Below are 16,741 nucleotides of genomic sequence, written 5' to 3' on the forward strand. Positions count from 1 at the left end.
CAAGCACCAGACAATGACCATCTCCTACAAGAGAGGATCTAACTATCGCCCCTTGACATTCAATGGCATTACCATCGATGAATCCCCTACACTCAACATCCTGGGAGGTACTATTGATCAGAAACTGGACGAGCCATATTAATACTGTGGCTACCAGGGCAGGTCAAAGTCTAGGAATCCTACGGCGAGTAACTCCCCTCCTGACTTCCCAAAGTCTGTTCACCATCTACGAGGCACAAGTCAGGAGTGTGATGGAATACTCCCCACTTGCCTGGATGAGTGCAGCTCCAACAACAATCAAGAAGCTCAACACCATCCAGGGCAAAGCAGCCCCCTTGATTGCTTCCCCTTCCACAAACACTCAAACCATTGGCCATGCTAAATTGCCCGTAGTGTAAGGTTAATGGGGGGATTGTTGGGTTACGGGTTACGTGGGTTTAAGTAGGGTGATCATTGCTCGGCACAACATCGAGGGCTGAAGGGCCTGTTCTGTGCTGTACTGTTCTATAATTCTATCTATAAACCGTCCACCACTGACAAACAGTGGAGCTGTGTACCATCTACAAGATGCACTGTAAGAACTCACCAAGGTTCTTCAGACAGTACCCTCCAAACACACGACCACTACCATCTAGAAGGACGAGAGCAGAAGATACCAGGGAACCCCATCACCTGGAGGTTCCCCTCCAAGTCACTCGCCATCCAGACCTGGAAATGTATCGGCCGTTCCTTCACTGTCACTGGGGCAACGTCCTGGAACTCCCTCCCTAACAGCACAGTGGATGTACCTATGCCTCAAGGACTGCGGTGGTTCAAGAAGGCAGCTCACCACCACCTTCTGAAGGGTAACTAGGGATGTGCAATAAATGCTGGCCTAACCAGTGACGTCCACATCCTCTGTAAATGCATTTTTTTTAAATGTGAAACATGTAACGCGTAAGCCAAGCATTTTTAAAAAAAAAATGCAATTATGGTTTCTGCCCCACCCACTCCTTCAGGCAGTAAGTTCAAATTGTCTTCAGGTCAAACGATTTCTCTCCAACTCTCCTCTAAGCTTTCTTTAAATCGATGACATCTGGTTATTGACCTCTCTGCTGAAGGAAACGAGTCCTTCCTATCTACTCCCACTAGGACCGTTATAATTTTATACACGTCAATTATCTCCCCGTGACCTTCTCCTTTCCAAAGCAAACAACCCAGGTCTATCCGATCTTTCTTTCTAGCTAAAATTCTCCATTCCTGGCAACATCCTCATAAACCACCTTTCCATTCAGATCACATTCTCCTTGTAACCTGATGAAACAAACTATAGGCACGAGCCCACAGCAATTATTTTTTATTTATTGGTGAGATGAGGGCATCGTTGGCTCGGCCGACATGTATCGTCCATCAGATCCTTTCGGAAATGGGCTTAAATTCACCTGCGAAGGTGTGCGCGGAATTTTGCAATGCTTTTCTTTCCTCTCGCGCTTGAATGGCCCATTTGGTATCACACTCCCCTTTTTGAGTTGGAAAGACTTGGGGCGCGATTCTCCGCCCCCCATGCCGGGTGGGAGAATAGCGGGAGGGCCTCCCGACATTTTTCACGCCCTCCCGCTATTCTCCCCCCCCCCCCCCCCCACGCCCCACGCCACGAATCGCCGCTCGTCGTTTTTTACGGCAAGCGCCGATTCTCCAAGGCCGATGGGCCGAGCGGCCGGGCCTTCACGCCCGTTTCAACACGGCAGCAAACACACCTGCTCGCTGCCGTCGTGAAACGGGCGGCAGATCCCCGTTTGGGGCATCTGGGGGCCCGATGGCACGGCAGTACCATGGCCGTTCCAAGGGGGCCATGCGTCCGTAACGGACGCACTCTTTTCCCTCTGCCGCCCCGCAGGATCAAGCCGCCACGTCTTGCGGGGCGGCTGAGGGAAAAGATGGCAACTGCGCATGCGCGGGTTGGCGTTGTCCAACCTGCGCATGCGCGGCCGACGTCATAGGCCATGTTAGCCGGCATGACGCTTGACGTGCGGCCTTGACAACCGTCGTCAAGGCCGCGCCGCCGTGACGCACGGGTCCACGCTCCTAGCCCCGCCCGAGGGGGAGAATCGGCCCCGGAAGCGGGCGTGAAGGCTGCCGTGGGTCACGGCCTGTCCCACGGCAGCCTTTACGATTCTCCGCATTTGCGGAGAATCTCGCCCTTGGGATCAAGCCCCATTACTGGACTAGAGCTCAGTACCCAATTATTTTTTCCAATTAAGAGGCAATTTAGCGTGGCCAATCCACCTACCCTGCACATCTTTGGGTTGTGGGGGGACGAAACCCACGCAGACACGGGGAGAATGTGCAAACTCCACACGGACAGTGACCCAGAGCTGGGATTGAACCTGGGACCTCAGCGCCGTGAGGCAGCAGGGCTAACCCACTGCGCCATCGTGCTGCCCTATCTGGGGTAAGAATTAAGAGCTGCCTTGTTGAAGGTGCTGATGGACAGATGATGTATTAAGCCCTTGAACTGTCTACCTCTTCGGGGGACAATGAAGATCCCATGGAAGGAGCAGGGAAGTGTTCCTGGCTCATCATGGTCACATTTTGCGCACCAAGTGGCTGCCCGATTTGTTTACATGGCAAATATGTATTCAAGAACAATTTATAATAATAATCTTTATTATTGTCACAAGAAGGGCAGCACGATGGCACAGTGGTTAGCATTGCTGCCTACGGCGCTGAGGACCCGGGTTCGAATCCCGACCCTGGATCACTGTCCGTGTGGAGTTTGCACATTCTCCCCGTGTCTGCGTGGGTTTCACTCCCACAACCCAAAAGATGTGCAGGGTAGGTGGATTGACCACACTAAATTGTCATTTAATTGGAAAAAAATAATTGGGTACTCTAAATTTTAATGAAAAAAGCCAGTTCTGGTACACTGAGGGGGAATTCAGAATGTCCAATTCACCTAACAAACACGTCTTTCGGGACTTGTGGGAGGAAACCGGAGCACCCGGAGGAAACCCACGCGGACACGGGGAGAACGTGCAGACTCCGCACGGACAGTGACCCAAACCGGCAATCGAACCCGGGTCCCTGGTGCTGTAAAGCAACAGCGCTAACCACTGTGCTGCCGTGCTGCCATTATCATTATTGTCATTATGTTTGATGGAACCATGCAGAGGGACCTTGCTTTGCATCTAACTGGAGTGTTTAATAGCACGCTGCAGAGAGAGAGCTTTACCCCACTGCAGTGGAATTGTACTCCAACGTGAGCAAGCCCTTTCAGGAGAGATGCTGAACAAACTGAGATTGTAGCAAGGGCAGGGCTGGTCCTTCCAAAGGTTAAAATGAATTAAGCCCTCAAAGAAAATCTGATAATGTGTGAGAAAGAGGAAGTGACAGGCGAATCAGCTCATTGGTTGGGACGTGAAAGACACGGGTTCTATCTCTCTTTTAATGAGCTGGCTTGCAGCGGGCTAGGCTGGAGGAAAGAAAACACAGCTAGCTAGCTGAAAGGACCCTGATCAAACAAGCAGACCTACAAGGAAGGGAGGATAATCTTCCTCTGAATTATCAACACTGAGTAACTGAGAGAATTGACACCGTTAAGCTGATAAGATCAATGTTCAAAAAAATAAAAGGGTGTCTGATGTTGGCTGAGCTCTGAGATGAGATGCCGTTGGAAACAGCAGACTGCTCCAAAGGGATCCTACTGACTGCAGGAGCAGGAAGAGAAATGCAGAGGTGGAATTTTCAGGCCCAGTTGCTTACGCGCTTAAAACAAGAACATACAAGGCGGGGACAATTTGATCGGGGCATTCATTCGCTGCATTTGAATGAATGGACCTCAAGCCAGGTGATCCAGCGACGTCACTGAGGGAAACGCCAAAAGTGACTGAGGGTGCCAGGAAAAATAGTGTGAGGTATTTTTCAATCTTTGGCCTCCCCTTTCCAGCCTGGAGGGGGTCTCGCCCAGCCCATTACATTCCCGAGTCTCGGATAAGTCCTAATACCTTCTTAACGAAAGGAGAGGCAAAAGGAATGGGCGTGACTCAACCCATTGAAAAATTTAAACCATAGGATGTCAGATCGAGGGAAAGTCAAATATAGGAGCCAGGCAGAGCTTTCAAATCATTGTTATGAATTGAGAACATAGTTGATGGATCACCCTATTACTCCTGGTACCATGTCGTGTTAAGTAAAATAACACGGGCTTCAACTGGATGCAACTTTACCTGAGAGATACTCTACGCCTTGAAATTAGTTCAATATGATTTATTGAACCTGTCACGCAGTTAGCTCAATCCTCTGCGAGTTTGACTCTCTGCTAACCTAGTGTGATTAATCTGTCTGACTGAACCAGACTAGCTCTTAGCCACGTGCAGTAGGAGTTATATGATATATACACCCTGACTCACACTGCAGATGTCACCAGTGGAAAGAACGGAGTGTTAGTGCCTCGTGCCTTTTATAGTGGGAAACCACCCCCAAGTGTTCTGCCTGCTGATTGGCTATGTCCTGTTCTCTGTATTCATAAGCTTCCTGTTTATATCCCATTATGTGCATGTCTGCATATCATGACACCCCTCAGTTAGATAATCAAGATCCGTCAAATAGTGACTGGGTGAAGTTAAGCTTTTGGCTTTTGTTTCAACATAGAACTGTGGTACCACTGCCCCTTTAAGTTGGCCCATGTCCGTGCCAATCGCACGGGAGCACGTGAACTGCGACCAATAGCAAGTTCCCATGGGGCCCGAGGACCAGGGGCTCAGGCAGTGTGGACCCCAGGGCGGGAGAGACAGGACCATCCTATTGTGTACTGTACCTGAACTTATCCCAGCCTTTACCTTTCGATAATAAACCCCTTTGGTACTACTGGAAGCCTCCAGAGTTTAATCTCGAGTCACTACATTGGCGACAAGGTGAAAGGTTTGATTGCAGCAGGCAGTACTTCGTGATTCAAGGAGGGGGGGGGGGGCAATGAAGGTGCAATTGGAAAAAATTAAAATAAAATCCAACGAGAGTCGGGAACAATCAAAAGGTGAGGTAAACGGCCTATTATCTGTAAACTAGATCCGTTCGACCAAGAGGCTGAAATTGGAGCCAGTACATTGAGCGGCTCCTCGATTTCTTCACTGCGAACGAGATCATGGGGAAGACAATCACAAGGTGATACGTCTGACAGTTCGTGGGCCCCAAACTTATAACTTGATAAGGAGCCCCGGAGGCACCCGACTAACCCGTGAGGATGGGGTGATCCTGTGAGGATGGGGTGATCCTATGAGGATGGGGTGATCCTGTAAGGAGGGTGTGATCCTGAGGGGCTCGTGGGTCAGCGCGATGGGACACTCCTCTCTTACAGGAGCTGTACAGTGCCCACCCAGGGCAAACAACAATGTAGATATATTTGGTGGCCAGGGTAGATAATGGTACAGCAATGTCGGCCTTCTCAGACTCAACAATCAATGCCTCCATTTGCCGGTCTCCATCCCTGGGAATGGTCCCGGTATGGACCAGGGTCTATGTTGACTACATGGACCCTTTTCTTGGGCAGGATGCTTTTAGTTTTGGTTGATGCCCACTCCAAGTGGCTGTCTGTACAGGAGATGGGGCCCACAACCTCAGTGGTACGGTGGACCCCTTAGGCCGAGTGTTGGCTATACATGGACTGCCTGAATCCATCGTATCTGACAACGGGACCCCTTTTACAGGGGACGATTTCCAAAACCTCATTCGGGTGAGCTGCATCTGCCACACCAGGATGGCCCCATGCCATCTCGTGTCCAATGGGCTGACCAAGAGGGCCGTACAGACTTTTTAAAAGGCTCTCGGTGGAAGAGGAATTTAAAGTGGGGATGTACAAGGGGCTAGAATTGGACTGGGCAAAGATGTCTCAAAGGGTTTTGAGGCTAGAGGTTACAGAGATGGGGAAGGATGAGGGCATAAAGGAATTTCCAAAATAAGAACCTGTCCAAGTCTTAAATGCTGCAACTCATTTGATCAGAAACAAAAACTTGTATTCATATCGCACCACTCATGATCACAGAACATCCATAAACTCTTCACAGTGTGTGAAATGTTATCACACAACAGTCAATTTCTAGGCACAAGGTCCACGAGCATCAACAAGATAAGAACCAGGGGCGGGATTCTCCGACCCCCCCCCGCCTGGTCGGAGAATCGCCCGGAGCCGGCGTCAATCCCGCCCCCGCCGTGTCCCGAATTCTCCGCCACCCGAGATTCGGCGGGGGCGGGAATCGCGCCGCGCCGGTCGGCGGGCCCTCCACGGCGATTCTCCGGCCTGCGATGGGCCGAAGTCCCACCGCTGACAGGCCTCTCCCGCCGGCGTGGATTAAACCACCTACCTGACCGGCGGGAGCAGGCGGCGCGGGCGGGCGCCGGGTTCCTGGGGGGGGGGGGGGGGGAGGGGGTGATCTGACCCCGGGGGTTGCCCCCACGGTGGCCTGGCCCGCGATCGGGGCCCACCGATTGGCGGGCGGGCCTGTGCCGTGGGGGCACTCTTTTTCTTCCGCCTTCGCCATGGCCTTCACCATGGTGGATGCGGAAGAGACCCCCCCTCCCCTTGCGCATGCGCCGGGATGACGTCAGCAGCCGCTAACGCTCCGGCGCATGCGCGTGCCTACGCCGGCCGGCGAAGTCCCTTCGGCCCCGGCTGGCAAGGCACCAAAGGCCGTTCACGCCAGCCGGCGGAGTGGAAACCACTCCGGCGCGGGCCTAGCCCCTCAATGTGAGGGCTTGGCCCCTAAAGGTGATGAGACGTCCGCACCTTTGGGGCGGCCCGATGCCGGAGTGGTTCACGCCACTCCAACAAGCCGGGAACCCCCGCCCCGCCGGGTAGGGGAGAATCCCGGCCCAGATATCTGTTTTGGTTATGTAGATTGAGGAATGAATATTGGCCAGGACACCCTCCTCAGTACTGCGCTCGGCCTAGATTTTGTGCTCAACATCTTTGGGACATGGCTTGAAGGCGTGACCTTCGGACTCTGGAAACCTAGCCTTGAGCCACGGCTGATCAAGGTCGCTGAGGCAGTTGTACGCTTGCCAATGCATCCCTTGCAACGTGTAATGGGAGATAACCTGATGGAGAATATTACTGCAGCATTCACATCCGGAAATGGGAGCTTCCCCGCTTCAGCGCTCCTAATTACATGTCTCAGCTGATCCCACTTTGGAAGAGTGTGCTGTTCCTTCTCAGCACGTGAGACTCGTGTGAACCCTGGTTCCAGCCGAATGGTAATTGTGTGACTGTTTTGCTGAAGGATTATGACATGCATGACAAATGGTCGCAGATGTCTGTGAATTATGTCGCATCGATAAGCTTTTGCCTCCTTGGAGGATGCTGGGCCCCAGGGGGAAATCTGCAGCCGGCTGGAAATTTCCTGGCAGATCGCTGCCAGTGCTGAGGAGTTGTCAAGGCAGATGAACTCCCTGTTGTGATGTGTGGGACAGGATGTCTTCATTAGAAATCGCCTGTTAGAAAGATCTGCAGATTTCTCTGCTGCTCCCAAATTGTTTTTCGTCCTGCCTCCCCCTCCCCCCCTGCGCCCCCTCCCCCGCTGCGCCCCCTCCGCCTCCGCGCCCCCTCCCCCTCCCTCACTCTCTCTTTGTGATATCTCCGCCAACCAAAGGCATTTTCTTGCGTCGGACCAATTTCTACATGCACCAAATGTTCCTTTCTTACTTCTCAAGAATAATAATAGTCGCTTATTGTCACGAGTAGGCTTCAATGAAGTTACTGTGAAAAGCCCCCTGGACGCCACATTCCGGCGCCTGTTCGGGGAGGCCGGAACGGGAATTGAACCCGCGCTGCTGGCCTCGTTCTGCATTGCAAGCCAGCTGTCTTAGCCCACAGTGCTAAACCAGCCCCAAGAAGCCATCATTCTGGTTGAGCCTGAATGGCAGGGTCTTTGGCCAGCGAAATGTGTTACATCCACAAATTCATTTCCCAGCATGGACAGGATACTGGTGAGGAATTGAAAGCCTGACTAATTTACTCGCCTGATAATTAGTGTGCCTCAATACTGCCCGCCACCCCATTGTCCATCTTCAAGCTGGTCAGAAGCCAATCCAGTGGGCAAGGCTGAAATTGTGCTCTGCATGGAATGATAGTCGCCATAGTCTCTGATGACCATAGGATGCTCTCCCCTTTTGAGAGAGGGAGAGGGAGAGAGAGAGATGACTGGAGGTGACTTAACCCGAAATTCACCATACCTCAGGCGGGGGAGGGGGGGCAAGGCTGAGAAGGCAGGGTCTTCATGAATAACCTCGGCCGGTACGGGGATTGAACCCGTACGGGGATTGTAACATTCCTGCCTGGTGATTGTCGCGCGATGTCCGTTCATTCGTTGTCGCAGCGTCTGCATGGTCTCGCCAATGTTCCACGCTTCGGGACATCCTTTCCTGCAGCGTATGAGGTAGACAACGTTGACCGAGTCGCACAAGTATGTGCTGCATACCTGGTGGGTGGTGTTCTCACGTGTAATGGTGGTATCCATGTCCAGGCAGGAATGTTCCCTTCCAGTCGGGGAACACTTCAGCAGTCAAGGTCATTCACCCTCTGATCTCCGGGTAAGCATTCTCCAAGGCGGCCTTCAGGACACGCGACAACGCAGAATCGCCGAGCTGAAACTTATAGCCAAGTTCCGCACACATGAGTACGGCCTCAACCGGGACCTGGGATTCATGTCGCATTACATTCATCCCCCACCATCTGGCCTGGGCTTGCGAAATCCTACCAACTGTCCTGGCTTGAGACGATTCACACCTCTTTAACCTGGGGTTACCCCTATCTCTGGATGTGTAACGACTTAATGACCTTCTAATGCTCGCATTCCAAGCATTGTCTGGCATCTTTGAATTTGTCTATAGAGATGTTTCTGGAACATACCTCTTCATTCACCTGAGGAAGGAGCAGTGCTCCAAAGGCTCGTGTTTGAAACAAACATGTTGGACTTTAACCTGGTGTTGTAAGACTTCTTACTGTATCAATAAAAGGACACAACCTTAAATTAGCTGATGTTCATGGGTTAACAGCCTTCTTTACTTTATTTCCTTCCAAGATGGTTTAGGGGCTGGTTTAGCTCACTCAGCTAAATTGCTGGCTTTTAAAGCAGACCAAGCAGGCCAGCAGCACAGTTCAATTCCCGTACCAGCCTCCCCGGACAGGCGCCGGAATGTGGCGACTAGGGGCTTTTCACAGTAACTTCATTGAAGCCTACTCGTGACAATAAGCGATTTTCATTTTTCATTTTCATTTCATTTCATTTCAGATGTACAAGGGTGGCAAAGACCTGTGCCAGAGCACGTCCGGGGATTCCTTCAAGGTCAGATCCTGCAACTGCCTGAACATGGACAAGAACGATGAGCAGGTGATTAAAACCCTGATGCAGGAGGACAGCACCAAGGCTGGTATTAACGGAGAGCTCCCGTGCAAAGAGAAGCGCAGCACCCTGAACCAGCTGAGGCTCTCCATCCGCAAACGCTCGCTCTTTGTGGAAGATGTCGATGGCAGTGGGAGTGGATTCCCCACAAACGAATAGTTAAAGCGACACTTGCTGTCTCTCTTTTACTTTGTTTTTTTTTTGTTGCATAGTTGCTGCTCAAGTTAACGGAACCTACTCTGCTGTGATCACACTGAAACATTCCAGAGCTAACGCCCACCCCCATCCCTCGCCCCCCCCCCCCCAACTCCACCCCCAACACCCCTCCCTCCCCCTCCTGGGCCCACCCTCTACCATGCTCCATTCTGGCACCAAATTTCTTTCCAATATGAGCCCAGCATCAGCCAATTCACCACAGATGAGAGAGTTCAGGGAAGGAAAAAAAACATCCCCTCTCAGAACATAGAGAGCAGAAGGAGGCCATTCGGCCCATCGAGTCTGCACCGACCAACTTAAGCCCTCACTTCCACCCTATCCCAGTAACCCAATAACCCCTCCTAATCCTTTTGGACACTAAGGGCAATTTATCACAGCCAATCCACCTAACCTGCACGTCTTTGGACTGTGGGAGGAAACCGGAGCACCCGGAGGGAACCCACGCAGACACGGGGAGAACATGCAGACAGTGACCCAGCAGGGAATCGAACCTGGGACCCTGGCGCTGTGAAGCCACAGTGCTAACCACTTGTGCTACCGTGCTCTCTCTCTCTCCCTCCACCTTCCCCAACCTGCTCACTCAGTTTTCCCTCTCACAATCGAGCCAATCAGGATTAAGGTTACAACCCCAGTCGAAGTTCCAGCCTAATTTATCAAGCTGTCAATTTTTCAGGTGTGAAAAAGTGACGCAATACCATTTTGGGGACGTTAAGCTGGAATATTTGGTATCGGAATGAGGTACATCGTTTGCCATCAGATTTCTCCTCTGACAAAGTTAGATATATTTCACCCAATAGTTTCATGTTATCTTCGTATCGGTCGTCATCCAAAATGTAAATTAACACAAAAATACGGTCGGGTTAAAAAACTTTAAAGAAAGCAATTGGAGCAAGAATCAAACAGTGAGATTACTCCATCAAAAAAAGGACTTGGGCTGAACTTAGCACAGTGGTTATCACTGCTGCTTCACAGCGGCAGGGTCCCCGGTTCGATTCCCAGCTTGGGTCACTGTCTGCGCGGAGTTTGCACGTTCTCCCCGTTTCTGCGTGGGTTTCCTCCGGGTGCTCCGGTTTCCTCCCGAAAGACGTGCTTGTTAGGCGAATTGGACATTCTGAATTCTCCCTCCCTGTACCCGAACAGGCGCCGGAATGTGGCGACTAGGGGCTTTTCAGAGTACCTTCATTGCAGCGTTAATGTAAGCCTACTTGTGACAATAAAGATTATCATTCCAGGTTTCATGGACATTTCCCCATTCCCAAAACAATTCTGAAGCTCACATTTCAACCAGTGAGGCTGTCCCCTCCACAGAACTTGCGCAGTTCTCTTTAAAAGGCGCACGACTTAATCCAAGAAAGGTAAAACTAGCAAGCAAATAAAAGTTGCGAATCCTCTCCATAACCCCCGAAGTCTAACTCCAGGATATTAACCCAATCTTTCCACTGTACTTCGGTACATGTGACAATAAATCAAATCACATCAATCTTACAACTGACTCTGATCGTCTCCATTCTGGGGCGGTTCTTTCGAAGCAAGCCTAAATCTACATTGAACCTTCGATCCTGTGAGGACTAAACACGTCGCTGTTCACCGGAGACTTAGCAAAGCAGGCTCTATTCCATACAGCTACCATTCTTTTTTGTTTTGTTGGGGTTGAGGTGAGAAATCGCTGATTAAAATCAGGGCTTGTTAACGTACTCCCTGTTCTGTGGCGCCTTCTTTGCAGTGTAGGTTAAAATAACCTGCCCCCCCATCCATGCCTCACCTCGTTTCGACGCTCCGAATCACACCTCCTCCAAAATCATTTCTCTATTGGAGGCAAGACTCAGAATAAAACAAGATGTACGAAATGAAAAGAGAATTCATCTGACAGCGTGCCAGCAACTCGGGCAAAGTTCCCAGCAAAGCTACAGTCTCTTTTGTCTATGGTCAGGGGCTTGGTATTAAACATTGGGTGCTTGTGAAAAGGGTAGAAACATTCTGAACACTTCTGAAACTCAACCTGCAATGCAGTCGCAAATCTTTAGATGCTCCTGTTCAGCAGCTCAAGTGTAAATGGGGTGGAAATTTCTTGCTCTCAATTTTAATCCTGCCAGGAGAAGATGGGAGAATTATTTACATTTGGTATTATTAACAATTACTGATCACACTCTGTAGGGGTGGAGGATTCTATAAGTTGCACTCTGTATTTAAATATAAATATAACATATAAATATCCATGAAGATATAGTTAACTTACTGGATTTTACAATTAATGACTTTTTGGCTTCCAAAATGATCACATTTTTCTGTAAATTTCTAATGCTCATTTCGTAGTGGAATTAAAAGGATGGAATAACTGTGGAGCATTAGTCACCATATTAAAAATGTAATTTTGTGATAATTTTCAGAACTTATGTGCGTGTTAGAATCTCACTGCAGCGCATGGGGTTGTGCGTATAGAAATGTAGGACTGGTGGTGTGATGCTTCACGCTGCATTACGAATTCACAAAGGCACAGCTTTGAGTGGCACGGACAGAGGTTTCGCGTAAAGGGCGAGTGTGGCCAGAGTTGATGAGTCGTTTATTAATAAAAAAAATAAGTATTGTCACGACCTTTGATTCGCTCTTCTCCTAGAGGTAGCAACTCGCGCTTAAGTACATCTCAGGGGCTACCAGTCACTCAAAACTCACACTGAAGTGACCACTTGTTCACATATGAGCATTTGATTGAGAGGAGCTGAGGATCTGGGGGGGGGAGGGGGGAGGGGGGGGGGGGTGGAAGAGGAGGAAGAAGGTCAAATCAGTCCGACAGAAATCAGGAATGGAAATCTGAGCTGATTTTAAACTCCCCCCCACTCCCAATCTTTAGTCTAAGCCTATTTTACAACTAAATATTGGTGCACCCTGTGCGTGGACATTTCCCACCCCTGACCTTCGCCCATTGCACTGGAGGTACACTTGGATTGTAGCAGTCATATAGCAAACGGACCAATCCCAAATGGCGCATTATCGTTGACATTCCAGTTCGTACCATATGACTTGATACAACAAACATTGCTACCTGGAGTAATAGCAAGTGAGTGACAGGCAAATTCTGGGTTAAATATTTACCCATCATCCAGGTGGCATCAGCTGGCTGAGTTGATAGAATGTGTGTGAATAGGGCGGCACGGTGGAACAGTGGTTAGCACTGCTGCCTCGTGGTGCCGAGAACACCCGGGTTCGATCCCGGCCCAGGGTCACCGTCCGTGTGGAGTTTTCACATCCTCTCTGTGTCTGCGTGGGCCTCACAACCCAAAGATGCTCAGGGTAGGTAGATTGACCACGCTAAATTGCCCCTTAATTGGAAAAAAAAAAGAATTGGGTACTCTAAATTTATTTTTTAAAAGATTGAAACCCTCAATGATCAGGCCGCTATTATACAGGCTGGCTCGCGTTTGGGCTCCTCCGCTTCTTCGTTCGAAAGGACAGGATTGGATAGGTGATTAAAAGCTTCTAAAAGTATTTTTTTTTTTTTAAAGTCCATTTTTTTTCCTCCACCATTTAATATAGCTCTGTACTCGATTCTGAGCTTTTTCCTGTCTTGACTTTTCAATTTACTATTCAGTAATCCTACAAGCAATTCTAATTTACCAGAGGGTGAAGAATTTGGCTCGTCATCTGACTTGAATCATGTTAACAATGACGTGGGGACAGTCAGTGTACAGACTGATTCAATGCTTGCACTTGCCTATCGATGAAACAGATCTTTTTTCTTTGCCAATGCTGTATTTCCTGGGAGAGACTGGACTGATATAGAAATCTAATTAGCAACTTGCTGCAGATCGAGCATGCGCAGATACTTAGTCTTTCAAAAACAAAAATCAAATTCCATTTGAGATGCAACACGACTGTATCAGCAAGAGGACATAAAACATTAAACAGAAATAGGCTGGGAAGCAGAAGAATTGTGCCCTCAGCAAAGACTGGGATTGACCTTGCTGAGGTTCTCGTAGTACTCATAGAACCCCTGCAGTGTCGTAAGAGGCCATTCTGCCCCTCGGGTCTGCACCAGCCCCTCGAAAGACCACCCTACCTAGGCCCAATCTGCTGCCCTATTTCAGTAACCCCCCAGCCAAATGGGTAATTGATCATGGCCAATCCATCTAACCCGCACATCTTTGAGCTGTGGGAGGAAACCGGAGCACCCGGAGGAAACCCACGCAGACATGGGGAGAACGTGCAGACTCCGCACAGTCTGTCACCTGAGGTTGGAATCGAACCCGGGTCCCTGGCGTGGTGAGGCAGCAGTGCTAACCGCAGTGCCAATCTCTATTCCGTATCTCGTTACAGAGTTCAAAACTGCTTAGTTTTGTTACAATCGTACAATTAATCACTTTGGAAGGTGAATGATAAATCAGCGCAGCCCAAATGTAAAGCCGGGTGCACGTTTTAGTCGTGCGTTGCTTCGTAACAGGTGCAAAAAGCACAGATGATTTGACCATGATCTCTTGAACGTTTTGGCTAAATCAGTTTATCTCAGACTTAAAGCGTAGAAAGACTTTTTTTTGCCAGCTTTCTGACTGTATAGAATGGGAAATGCAGAACTTGGAAACATAGGTACAAGAGATGGATCGATAACTTACCAAAGTCCAGCTAGGCCCAATATAAAATCATCATTCCCTGACTCCTGCTAGGTGTTGCTGTTGGCATGGTGCCGACCCCAACTTTATTGACAATATTCAAACAGAGCAGTCCAAACCTCTTGAGACTTGAGGGGAGGTGGGCCTATTGGCGAACGTCAACCGGAACTCCATTAGGTGAAGTGAGGTGGTGGGGCTTGCGGGGTGAGGGGGGGGGGGGGGGGGGGGTGAGCAGTCCTCTTCTTAACCTGACAACATGACCACCCCTTTTCCATACAATAAACATACGAATGATCAGTTTTCCCCGCACCATTTCAACTTGGGAACTACAGCATGTCAACAGGCGGGGAGTGTTCTTCCATTGTTGATGCTGCTTGCTTCAGACTAGATTCTGACCAACATACTCTTGTCACATAATAGGTTAGTGACAAGTCTCTGCTTTCCCTCCCTGACCCCCTCCCCTTGCCTGCCTGCGTACGCTTAAAATAAAGAGTAAAATAGATTTGATTGAAGCCTCTTATATTTTAGGCACTGTTCCTGCCTCGTAATGTCTCGTATATGTTGGTGATAGAGTCTGATTACCTTACTGTGGCCGGTTATATAAAGATCTGCCGTGGGTTTGGTCCCTGTGCAATGTGTGCTGTAAGCAGGATTTCCTTGTATAAATGGATAGTGTGCTTTTCTTCTCTCTGCTCCCTCTATATTTTTATTAACCAGGTTATCTGTCCCTGTACTACTGGTATTGTGCAATTCTACAGAACTGTGAGATTTACTAATAAAATGGGAAACACGGTGATAAAACCCTTCACGTCATGTAGACTTATTTATATTACGGAATTCCAACACAAAGTTCTGGGGATTTCTCACAAATCCTTTACTGTTAAGGTTTCCATAATGCACTAAGTTTGTGTCAAACTGTACAACAGATTTAACGTTTCATTCAGGGGATCAGATTAAACGCTGACATTTATTGCCCACCATCAATGCTCATGGGGAGCAATGTGCTGTCGGGCTCGACTCTTTCAAAGGACAATCAGTGTCAAACACATTGCTGTGGGTCTGGAGTCACATGTAGCCAGACCGGGTCAGGACGGCAGATTCCCTTCCCCTGTGAACCTGATGAGGTGTTAATGACAGTTCGGTAGTTTTATGGTCGCCAAATCTCAGCGGAGCTTTTTATTGCAGATTGACTTAGTTCCGAATTTAAATTCTCCGGTTGTCATGCTGGGATTTGAGCCAATGTCTCCCGATCATTAGGTCCCTGGGTTACTAGTCCAGTAATATCTTCTTGTTAGACTGTCTCTCGGGACCGAGGATGATTTGCTTCTCTTCTGGGTCAGTGGGTCCTGAACTGGTCGGTAAGTGTGTGATCTGTACTCTGGCATACGTGGGGCAAGTGGCGCTTGGACGGTTGGGTGGTTGGGCCGTCTGGAGGTTTGCGCACTGTCTACTGTCTCTATTTCATCTCTGCGTGTTCCCGACGAAGTCTCTCAATGTGATTGCGCCTTCCCGAATGAGCTTTCTCCATTCTAGTCGGTCATCAAATAGTCTCCCATGTACGAGTGCGTACGTCTGACCTCTTCAGGGATGCTTTGAGGACATCCTAAGGCATTTCCGGTGTCTTTCTGGGAGTCTCCTGCTGCGACCAAGCTCCACGTAGAGCAATATAATCACTGCGTCGCCATACCCGGAACACAACGTGGTGTCTTCCCAGTCACTTCATGAGATTACTTGTAATAAGGGCCACAGACTCAATCCATATTTCTCTGTAGGACATGTAACCCTCAGCATTGTAAGTGCAATGGATGTATAGTGAATATCCAGAATGATCAAACAGTTGAATTTTATTTTTAATAGGAATATTTCGCCATCAGGATCTGCTTTAAAAGTTGCCAAAAATTCTGATGAATATGAACATCCTTTTGTTTAATCTCATTTCCCAAATATTTAAGCAAAAAGTATTTCTGAAACCTTTGTTAGTAACTGAGGGAGTGGAATAGCCAATAGAGCACGCTGACATGGGGGTGATTTAGTATTAACTATGCATGGTAATTGAACTCCGTCACACTTTCAAATTAAAAAGCAATTAAACACCTTGGGTGCGATCTAACTGAACGGGAGCGTGTTTAGCCTAGTGCCAAGACACAGCAGGCAATCCACCGGGACTCTGGTTCTATTCGGGGCCTCAGCCGGGAATTTTCTCATGTCGTCTTGCTTCGAGCACTGAGGAGCTTCGCTCGCCGGAACTCCACATTGAGGAAGGTTGAGAGGTCATCCCGATCTCTCGATCCCTCCCAATGCGATCCCCAAACCTCCCCCAACTCACCTATAAGGGGGTCCTCGGGGCCCTCCTGCACCCGCAACCCCAGGCCCGATCCCCGATACAGAAAGAAATGCCAGCCTGGCACTTTGACTCTGCCAGCCTTGGCAAGCAGCTGGCGACCTCCAATCCCTGGGAGATCCCCACGACTGCCGTTCTGTCTGGTCCATGGCGAACAGGGATAGATCCCAACACCTCGGGTGTTTGGGAAACCGGGTGTTCGGGAAACTGCA

At 49.4% G+C, this 16,741-nt stretch overlaps 1 protein-coding gene across 1 annotated transcript in view; it reads left to right on the plus strand.

Moving 5' to 3' along the window:
* rtbdn (retbindin) overlaps positions 1-9,605 on the plus strand; it is a 54,365-nt gene extending 44,760 nt beyond the window's left edge. The window contains exon 6 of the mRNA XM_038784810.1: positions 9,261-9,605. Coding sequence (XP_038640738.1) covers positions 9,261-9,530 — 270 coding nt within the window. The 3' untranslated portion in view covers positions 9,531-9,605. The remainder of the gene's footprint in view (positions 1-9,260) is intronic.
* The last annotated feature ends 7,136 nt before the right edge of the window (positions 9,606-16,741 follow it).

Source organism: Scyliorhinus canicula, chromosome 25 (genome assembly GCF_902713615.1).
Source record: "Scyliorhinus canicula chromosome 25, sScyCan1.1, whole genome shotgun sequence".
Taxonomy (NCBI): Eukaryota; Metazoa; Chordata; class Chondrichthyes; order Carcharhiniformes; family Scyliorhinidae; genus Scyliorhinus; species Scyliorhinus canicula.